The sequence below is a fragment of the Trachymyrmex septentrionalis genome, unplaced genomic scaffold (assembly GCF_001594115.1).
Source record: "Trachymyrmex septentrionalis isolate Tsep2-gDNA-1 unplaced genomic scaffold, Tsep1.0 scaffold89, whole genome shotgun sequence".
Lineage (NCBI taxonomy): Eukaryota > Metazoa > Arthropoda > Insecta > Hymenoptera > Formicidae > Trachymyrmex > Trachymyrmex septentrionalis.
Window position 1 is genome coordinate 58,391 of NW_017306081.1, and position 10,925 is coordinate 69,315.

Genomic DNA, 10,925 nt, shown 5'->3' on the forward strand with positions numbered 1-10,925 from the left:
TATTAAATTGAGCAATTTAATAATTTTTAATGCTAATAAGCATCATAGAAAGATGTTAATAATTTGATGCTAATCTAAGCATTTTTAAAACTGTAAATAATTTATTTAATTTTCTTCAGAAATGTTACACGGATTTTCTATTCATTAATATTGCTTATCTAAATTATTTTCGGTTTTTTTTTGGGATTGAACATGAATTTTTTTGGGAATAAACAAAAAACATTCTAGTAATATACGATAGATAAATGATATTAATTAATTAAATAAATGAAAAATAGATTATTCTTAAATATTTCGATTTAATTCGGCTCACACACATAATGATTAACCAATTGCCTTAAATTACATTTTAAATAAATACGTGCACAGAACAGAAGTTTATAGGTGTTGTACCTAAAACTTGTGTTTATTAAATTTGGATCGTAATCTATGTCACGAATGCGATTGTTGCTTGTTTTTATGTGGATTATAATCATCATGAATATTTCTCGTCATTATAAGGCAATGGGTTGATGCACGGTTTAACACTGCAAGTAGATTTTTAGTAGCGAAATAATGCGCGATAAGACAATGACTAGCTTGCAGCTGTGACAATATCTAATATAATAGCGTGCATGTGGTTAATTGTATAACGTTTGTAATAAATTCTAAAATAAAAAAGAGAAATAACTTTATTCTTTATGTTTTAAATGTTTTACGTAATTGAGCTGATTAAATACAGTTTCATTTTTTAATACGTGTAAAAAATTAATATAATTAAACGATCATTATTTGAAATTTCCGCAAAAATTTATTTACTCTTAGAGAATATTAAATAAAGAAAGAAAAAAATTACATAATTGATTGTCTAATGCCGGACAACGATCTATTCAACGCAGACAATGCTACTACTTTGGCTCCTACTGTGATGTCATCTTCGCAATTGGAAAATCAGGACACAATACGCGTTGTGACGGAGTATCCCTCGGGAAATGCAACCATTTCGGGCAGCGAAACTTCTTCTTTGACAAACGAAAGTTCATCAGTGCCCGATGAGAAAATCGCGAAGTCTACAAACGCTACGACTGGATTAGTGACTTCTATTATGATAACTTCCGGCAATGAAAGCATAACTGATGTGGAGATTCAGCGATACGAAGTGGATGCTAATAACGGATTACATGTAATATATCCGGCTGTCGCCATGAGTTCAGGAATATACATCTTGGAGATCGATTACGAGATTCTATTTGATGGCAAAGCGATTTATTCGACGAGCTACAGCGAGTCCAGCGAAGGAAAGTAAGTTTTTCCATATAATTATAGTGAAAAAAATTAGTTAACTAATTGTTGATTGTACAAGAATTAAAATATTATCTTGTAAAAGATATAGCTATTTACAACTATTTACCTAAGCAAGAAGCATTTCGGAACATTTCAGATATATCAACATTACAACGTAATGCAACATTACAACGTTTTGCTTACTGAGAATACTAATTAAATTTTTTGAAAATTACAAAAAGTTATCTACAAGTTTATTATTTTAAAAATATGTTATTAATATTTCCTGATAATATAATATAAAAAAAAAATTATAAAAACATATTTTATATTATGTTTTTCTTTTTTTCCTGATTTATGTTAAAACTTTTCAGTTTTAGAATATTTAATATTAATTCTCTAAATATAAGTTAAAAAAAATTTCTTCAAATATTTTTTAGTTGTGTGTCCTTAATTTAGGTATTTAAAATTTAGGTTTTTAAAAATATGTCTACTTCTTTTTGAGGTGATTTTATATATATTTTTTTTAGATTATTAATCGGGACGCGGTTAAAACCTGTACGAGCTTCGCATCTTTTGCCTATCTTCGACGACGTGAAACTCAAGGCTGTTTTTTCAATGTCCGTGGTACATCCACACGAAGTGAGAGTTCTGTCAAACATGCCTCTCAATATTTCCAAAGACTTGTAAGTATTTCATATTGTTAATTACAGCTGTGTCAACGTTTGCATACCTAGAAGGTCTATATCGTTTATGAATAGCGAAACTGTCCAGTTCCACAGCTATTATTTTTCTTAGTGTGATTTTTTTAAGAGAAAATATAATGAAAAACTTACATAAAGCAAACAAACATATATGAAAAACATACATGAAACATACATTAACTATAAACTTTACAGTTTTTGATTAATTTACAGTTCAAATTTTTAATTTTTTGTTTTAAATTAAAAATTACTTTTAAAAAAATGCCAAAATTATAGAACGTTAAAGAAAAAATTTTTTCATTAAAATATAAATTTGATTCTATTAGTGCAATGAATTGTAATGACATTTCTTGTGCCATTATTTTTCTATATTTTTCTTTTCATGTGGACGATTTTTATGCGTTTAAAAAGTAATCACTAATCAGTGTGTAATTTGTATCTTTCAAGATCGAGTGATCAAGTGATCGACATCTTCAGCGATACCCCGTTGCTTTCGCCTTACAATCTGGCTTTCGTAATGGGCGAAATAGAGTCGGTGGGTGAGACAAAAATGGGGCTTGATAACGTGACAGGGGTGACTTTCTGGGGCGATCCGAAGAGACGATCACGAGGAATTTATCTTCTCGACAAACTCGACCAAATTGTTGTACATTTGAACGACATGTTCTTGATGCCTTATCCGCTACCGAAATTGGATATCGTCGCATTACCGTCGCGAATCGTCGATAACGCCGGAAGCCCGGGATTGATATCATTGAAGTAAGAAAGCTCACTGCGTTATATTTCATCTACAAGAGAATAATTAGTTTACTATGAAATTATTTCGATGGAAAAATTGCAATTATTTTATACATTTTAAAGATATAATAAAATTTCATTTTTAAGTATTATACATTGATTTTCAATATCAATAATGTTCAATACCCAAGTTTTTTTGCGTTAAATACTTTATTATTCTATTAAGTGACTCAATCAGCAAAATATAGTGAATTAGCTTTTCTAGAATCTAGAAATTGCTAGTAAATTTGATTAAAATATAGCATCAACTTCGCATTAAGCTTGTATTTTGCTGACAAAGCTTGCTGACATAATGTGAGCGCAAATTGTTGCTTGACAAAAACCGAATAAAGTTTTGGTTGATTCTTATTATCAATTTACTGTCAGATTGTCCACAAGTTTTGCACGGTTTGGCTACCAATTTGTTCTCATATTTTGTCAACAGATTTTATTATATATCTATCACCAATTTGCTGAGATCATTGAATATAAATAGAATTTGTATAAAATTTACCTTTTCGTCGATAAACTTTGTAGCGTTTGACAAAATTTGTTTTCACCAAATTTGGGTGACTGGGACAGGGGTGACTGGGAAAACAAAAGAACTACATTTTTTAATATATACAAATTCATACTTAGTTGATGCGATTTAATATCACCATTTTTATAGCAAATGTATATTAAAACAATATTTTTTTTACTTCGCACAATAACTATTTTGATGGGTACGAACATATAGAATTTATTTTTACCTTTTTTTAAAAAGATAATTTTTATATGATCCATTATACTCTTTCGATCGCTCTATGTTCGATGTCGCATTATATCAAGTTAAATTGTTTTCAAGGCAATCGCTCTTCTACGCCGCAGATCGATCTCCCATGGTCACGAAGACAGACGCGTTAAGCGCTCTGATAAGCCTGATAGGAGAACAATGGTTGGGCGGCGTTGTGAACATGAAGAACTGGACGGACATTTGGCTACTTGAAGGCTCCACTCTCTATTTGAGACATGAGATGATCGAGAAGGCACATAATTGGAATAATATTTGTGATATCCATTAACTGTAAAAGTACATACCGACGTCCGACGAATAACATTTTATGCTAAAACACATGTTAAATTATATTAAAATTATGTACTTTTAAAGTTAATATTAAATTCTATGTTAATTATTTTAAAAAGGTAAAAAATAATTAGATAAAAAATTTGATTTATACAGTACAAAATTATTAAGTTTTTTTAATTGAAGAGTATTCAAACAATAAAATTTTTTATATAAAAGTGTATAGAAAAACCAATTTTTTTTGTATAGAAAAAAGATTCGACTTCTTAATTTTACGATTGTTTATATACTTTTTTAATTTTATATTAATATTAAAAATTATTTTCTTGTATTTTTTTATTAATTTAGTTTTTAGTTTATGCCCATGTCATCTTTTTAAAATAATTGATTTACACTTAACAATCTAGATAAGGATAATTCTTCTCTCGCCAAGAAAAGCAAAGTTTTTATGAAATTCTATTTCAGATAGATTCATCATTGAGCTCTAATCTTGCCTTCCTTGCCAACGTGCAATGGGAAGCCATGGAAGAAGACAGTTACAGTGTTTCAAGGCCGCTGCAATCAAACATCAATCCTGCTAATTTAGATTTTTCGGACCGTAATATTAGACATAAGAAAGGTAAAGACCGTTTATCAAACTCTTTCTTTTTCAAGCAATGCTTATGATATTTTCAAGTATTAATATCTTATTGCTCCTGGTATTAAATACTGGTCAGCATTGATTTACTTTATTTTCAATATTAACAATAATTGCATATTTATACTTGAAAGTGAAGCTGTGATTATTTGATTTTGATATTTGTATCTTACACATAAAGATGTTCGCAAGTGTTATAAATAAATATCAAATAGTTGAATATTATTATAAATATCTATATATTATTATTTATAATTATTAGAAATTTGCATTGTATATTTTAACATTATATAATTTCGTAGCCGATTTAAAAGTTTATGTTACTTTTCAATATATTTTTTGACTTCTTGTCTTTTTCCTATAATTTTTTCACAAAAATCACAATCGATAAATATTTAAATCATTGACCTTTTTGAACATGCAAATACATGAAATATTGTCAAATAATCTCAGCTTCACTCGAAAGGCAGTATCGACTATTATACGCTCTTGTAACGCTGTATAATGTGACTCTGCATTCTGACTGCTTTTTGTAGGTGCATGCTTGATTCGCATGTTGCATGGGGTGATAAACGATACCGCCTTTAGGAACGGCTACCAGAAATTCATAGCAAGGTGGTGGGTATATCACATTATCATCGATTTATTCTTCAACTGGGCCGTCGTTCGTTCATTAATCGCGCGATCTCGGCATCGACGTTTATATCACTCGCTCGTGCGACCGCGTGATTCAGTCGTCGAAATGATAATCGACGTGTTTTACAGCGAGTTATCCCGTCGGCTTTATGGTAATGCCAGTCGTTGAATGTCACGAGCTGCCGACCATTATTCCTCATGCTTCTTTATCGGCCTCGTTACATAAGTGCACCTATCATCGATATACATACATATTGCGTTGAATCGCACAAACGTACAAGTTACACAATCTTGTTGAGTGATATATACAAGCTAAGGAATGCATGACTAGTAATTCTCTATTTTTCGGTATAGGAAATTTATTAAAATTATTGTAAATTATTAAAATGTTTTAGGAATTATTCGACAGCGAACGTCGACGATTTCTGGGAAGCGATGGCAGAAGAAGCTATCGGTTTACCTATGGGAATTACGTTAGCCGAAGCGATGAATTCTTGGATTTCACATCGTGGATATCCGATTGTCAGCGTTATGAGGAAATATAAGGAAGACATCGCTATTATTCGGCAGGTGTGCAATCTTAAACATTACGAATTAAATTGCATATTTAATTTTCTGAAATAAAAGTATTATAATTTATATCGATATGCTTCTCGATTATGGTATTTACCATCAACTATACACAGCAAAGATTTACATATGACCAATCATCCGACATTCAACCGACGTGGTATGTTCCGCTTGACTATATTAACAAAACGAGCAATGATTGGTCATCTCCGACAAAGACGTGGTTGCATTCCGAAACGGAAATGGTGATGCATAACATTGGCGGTCAAGATTCCTGGATTGTATTCAATGTGAATAAAACAGGTTGGCTAAACAAATATTTTTTTTTTAAATGTCCTTAAAATCTCAATTACAAAAAATTTAAACATTTTTATCTGGATTAGAAAACATTTTTTTGTCTACACCATTTTGTACGAAACTTTTTTATATTTTTTAATTTATGAATAATTTTTAATGAAAAAATAAAGCATCAAATTAAAGCTGAAATAAGAGTTATATTTTAAATACAATTATTAATAGTGAGACAGAAAATTGGATTTATATAGACTCGTAGATATTTATAGATAAGCATTTTTGTTGCTAGTAAAATAAAAAATATCTGTTTTATTTTTTATTTTCATTAATTTTTTTTATTTATAATCTTTTTTCAATTATTCTTAATATGTTATAATACAATTATGATTTTACAAGTAATTTTTGTAACTTGTATTCATGCAGAAAATTATTTCTTAGCTAGAGAATAACATGTTAATCTTAATATCCTCCAATTTAATATGAAATTGCGAAATGGGATGCAAGTGACCTCTATCTATTATTAATTGCTTTCAAGGTTATTATCGTGTGCACTATGACGAGGAAAATTGGAAGCTCTTGACACAGGCTCTCGAGGAAAATCACGAAATCCTTCCAGCAGAAACCAGAGCGTCACTCATCGACGATGTGCTTGGACTCGCCGCGGTCGGCTTGACGAAATACGCGACCGCTTTCGACTTTATTAAATATATGCAAATCAAGGAAAGGCATTACGCTCCCTGGGGTACTTTGATGCGTCATCTGTTGAAGTTAAACGGTCTTCTTTACGAAACATCTGGCTTTAGCGCCTTTCAGGTTAACTTAGCATACTTATTAAAAAAAAACAAACATTAAAAGAACGTATCAGTTCAAAAATACTTTTTTAATATTGGGGGATAACATGTTTATATTTAATTAATATTTAGGAAGTCAGTTTTATGTTCGGTTAACATTTGATAAAAAAATAATGTCTAGTGTAAGATAAAGTTACAATATAATTAAGAATAATTAAATAATGATAATTAAGAACAATCGAATAAATACTTTACGAACATAATATTTAATACATTAATAATTTATGAAAAAATATTCTAAAAAATTTTAAATAAATTTATATTTAATATTATATAATTATATCTTTTTAAAAGAAACAAAGCAATGACAAGTCTAAAATTTTAAAAATCTGTAAGTTTAAATTTGAATTAAGAAAATAATAGTTTAAGCAAATTATTATTAAATAGTAATGTTATTAAACAACTTAACGAATGGATCGTTTACAGGAATTTACATTAAGATTTACTTCAAAATTGTACGCAGACGTGGGATGGAAAGTCGATGAGGGATCGCAATTAACTTTGACCACTCTTACGATAGCGTGCGCGTTTGAAAATGCAGAATGTCTCGACTGGGCCAGGAATCATTTTGCAAAACTGAAGGATCATCCTGATGCAGATGAAGTGTAAGATCGATAAAAATAATTTTTCATTTGTGTGACTTTTGTTTTCACTTACATTTGAACATCTTTTAAACAATGGTGATGATTTTTTCTATTTTAAAATTTCGTTACTTAAGTAAATTTCGTCACGAAATAAATTAGAATCTTGACAATATTGTATATTTTTAAACGTGCCTTTCTTTCTAAGATTGAAAGTTGCACTTTTATTCATAATATCATTAATAGAAGAGTATTATCTAAATCACTAATTTATGAAATTAAATATGTAAATGTTAATAAAAATACATGCTATAATTTTTTTTCTTTTAGTACGTTTCAACAGTTACATCGAAACGTACGTGTCATTTTAATTCGTATGCAACACAGAATGTTTGATAACAGCTGTACTTATAAAAAAATTTTGTAATAAAATACTTAAAAATAATATTAATTTTTATTTATACAATACTAATCTTAATGCGCATCGTTTTGCGCACAGTATAAAAAAATTAGAAAACAAATTTATATGATAATATTTTTGATAATAATTTGCATTTCTGAAAGAATGATCTCATTTTAATATTTTATTTTGAAAGTAAAACTTCGTTTTAGTGTACCGGCATATGCACGTGAAGTGCTGTATTGTACGATCGCACGATACGGCACGCGGAACGAGTGGAATTACTTCGTCGAAAGGGCAAATTCCACTGCAGATCGAGATGAAAAGAATCGCCTTCTGTCAGCGTTTGCATGTTTCCAGACGCCATGGATTCTGCAATTGTAAGTAAAAATTGTTAGTAATAAGTAATATAAAAATTAATAAATTTTTATTATCTACCTGATTTCTATCTACATCTCTCTCTCTCATTGTAAGTAAATTTTATTTTAGAATTAATTTATTTTCTAATATTCTATTTAGAACGTGCAAGATATTTAATACAGAAAAATATATAAAAAAGATGTTCAATAAAATTTTAAATAAGAAGAGAAAGATTCCTTATTAATTAAAGCATAAATTTATTAATGTATTAATTTAAAAAAAATACATATATATGTACATATATATATATATATATATATATATATATATATCATTTGGCAGTATGCAAATATATAATTTATGTTAATATATGTTAGAATACTTAGCGAGATTCTTGAAGGAAAGATGTACGATGAAGACGAGACGCAAAGGATCTTACGAAGTTTTCCGCAAAACCCGGTCGCTGCGCAAATCGCCTACAAGTTCGTGCAAAATAATTGGCAGGTTATCGTCACAAGGTACTTTGCACCTTCTTATCTCTTCGTCAAACTTATAAGCAGATTACGATATACTCTCATGTCTGTTTAGATTCTCTAAATCTCGTCCGATCTTAAAAGCTTTTGCATTAGCAATGACGAACGGCTTGATCAGCGAGGAAGACTTTGAAGACGTAAGTGTAATTTAATTTTACGCACAAAAATAATAATTCATGCTGAAGCAATAAACCAATAAGATAATAAATAATAATAAATAATAAAAAATTAATAATTACTATAAAATAGTTTTATGGAAAGTATATATAATATTTATTTTTATGCCGTTCAAATCTTTTTTTGTATCTTTTTTATTTCTTCATAATGATTTGTTGATAATATCTCGAAGAACACAAATTTTTTCGAATATTATATAAAGTGCAATTTTAATGTTTGTTTGATTCTTTAGTTTCAGACATTCAGTGAGGATAATCTCGAAAGCATAAAGATCGTGGGATATACTATGGCGATGGTCGAGGCACATGCTAAATTCGCGATAAAGTGGTTAAAGGAATCCTTACCGGAAGTGCAGGAGTGGCTAGCTGCGAACAATTCTACGGAGACATTGGTGTGAATATTTGTGAGATCTGTCGGGTACAATAGGACGAGGAAAACGTCCCGTAATTCGATTCGTTTTCGTATTGCGGCAGTCGACACACTTGGCACTCGCACGCGAAAATAACTGCGAGAACTTTTCTACGACAACAAGTTTTATTTCTCCGTATGCTTTCGTCAAGCATGATTACAAAACCAAGCAACAAGAATCTCGTTCTTACATCGTGTAGCCTTAGAACGACGGTCTTTAATATAATTATTTAATAAGTACATATTTAACAAACGATATACATAATAATCGTATCTAACAGTGATAATTATTATTCCAATGTTTACCGTAAACTCTCCGTTCTCGTTCATATTAATGGCGCTATATTGCTATACGGTACACTCGTTTTATAACACACTATGTTATCGTTTTACAATAATCTATCTGTACCGTTCTTTTATTCTTTTCGTCTTTAGCCTAACTCGTTAAATGCGTTTAGTGCGGTATTCGCAAGCTATCAAATTCGCAGTTCAAGGGTTGGAAGCGATGATTTATCGTCGGTCGGATCGTTGGAGACCAAAACTACCCGGTATCGAAATCGAAGTCTTATAGACACTGCAAAGACTTACCACGTTCTTTGCGTATGCCGAAATCCTCCAAAAATCGAAACGAGTTAAAATTACGGAACTGCACAGTGCCGATTTTTTATACTTCGGCGATATTCAATCCATTTTTCACAATGCATTTAGCGCTAAATGCGATTTTTCCTACATTGTATCTGCATGATACGCGTTTACAAACACGCACGTTTAACGCTAAATGCAGCCTATTTTTTTACTTCACGTTAATATTGAGTAACATATTCTCACACTTGGAAAACTGCAAAAATAATATTAAGAATTAAAGCCATGACACACAAAAAAACTTAAGTAGTAAGACGTAAGCAGTAAAGAAATCAATATGTTGGCTACTACTTATGTTGTGGCCTCACAGTCTCTAATTATAATTAGTCAATTCGCTTACTACTAACGATTTAATACTTAAATTTTTTTGTGTGCCATGACTATTAGACAATCGTATTTAATGTTTAACTGTGGTTGCATAGTTTTCATTTTATGTTTGCGTTGTGCGAGAATCGTAATGAATTCAGCGTATTTGATATTAAATGCGCATTCATCTGTTTGCAAATAAAGTTTCTCGATATACGAGAATTATAAAAAAAATGTTTTTATTTTCCGGTCTCTCATATGTGTATGTGTTTGTGTTTGTGTGTGTGTGCGTGTGCGTGTGCGTGTGCGTGTGCGTGTGTATGTGTATGTGTTTTTTGTGTATGTTATGCATGTGTTATATGTGTGTTGCAGGTATTATTTTTGAAATAAGACATATATACTTCTAACGAATTATATAAATTAGTAATAACAAGTATATAAATACCTTTTCACAATTTTACTACATCAATAATTGCAATTTATTAAGGACACATTATGTTTCTTACAAAGAAGATTTATAATATGAATCGTTAACTGTGATTATAGTTTTCACTTTATGATTGCATTATAAGAATAAAGAAGAGAACCTCGTATTGAACTCAGCGCACTTGGCACTAAACGTGCATTTATCTGTTTATAAATAAAGTTTGTCAATATATGAAAATTATTTTAAAAATGTTTTTATTTTTCAATCTTTTGTATGTGTATATATATATATAT

The 10,925-nt window shown here is 30.0% G+C and overlaps 1 protein-coding gene across 1 annotated transcript in view; it reads left to right on the forward strand.

The window, feature by feature from the left end:
• The window catches only part of LOC108755585 (thyrotropin-releasing hormone-degrading ectoenzyme-like), a 17,335-nt gene extending 6,855 nt beyond the window's left edge, over positions 1-10,480 (forward strand). Inside the window, exons 4-17 of the mRNA XM_018498683.1 lie at positions 879-1,281; positions 1,794-1,949; positions 2,415-2,726; positions 3,592-3,772; positions 4,276-4,429; positions 4,984-5,065; positions 5,479-5,653; positions 5,770-5,956; positions 6,483-6,760; positions 7,225-7,403; positions 7,992-8,159; positions 8,517-8,657; positions 8,728-8,809; positions 9,082-10,480. Of these exons, the coding sequence (XP_018354185.1) occupies positions 879-1,281; positions 1,794-1,949; positions 2,415-2,726; positions 3,592-3,772; positions 4,276-4,429; positions 4,984-5,065; positions 5,479-5,653; positions 5,770-5,956; positions 6,483-6,760; positions 7,225-7,403; positions 7,992-8,159; positions 8,517-8,657; positions 8,728-8,809; positions 9,082-9,246 (2,663 nt within the window). The 3' untranslated portion in view covers positions 9,247-10,480. The remainder of the gene's footprint in view (positions 1-878; positions 1,282-1,793; positions 1,950-2,414; positions 2,727-3,591; positions 3,773-4,275; positions 4,430-4,983; positions 5,066-5,478; positions 5,654-5,769; positions 5,957-6,482; positions 6,761-7,224; positions 7,404-7,991; positions 8,160-8,516; positions 8,658-8,727; positions 8,810-9,081) is intronic.
• Positions 10,481-10,925: the final 445 nt, after the last annotated feature.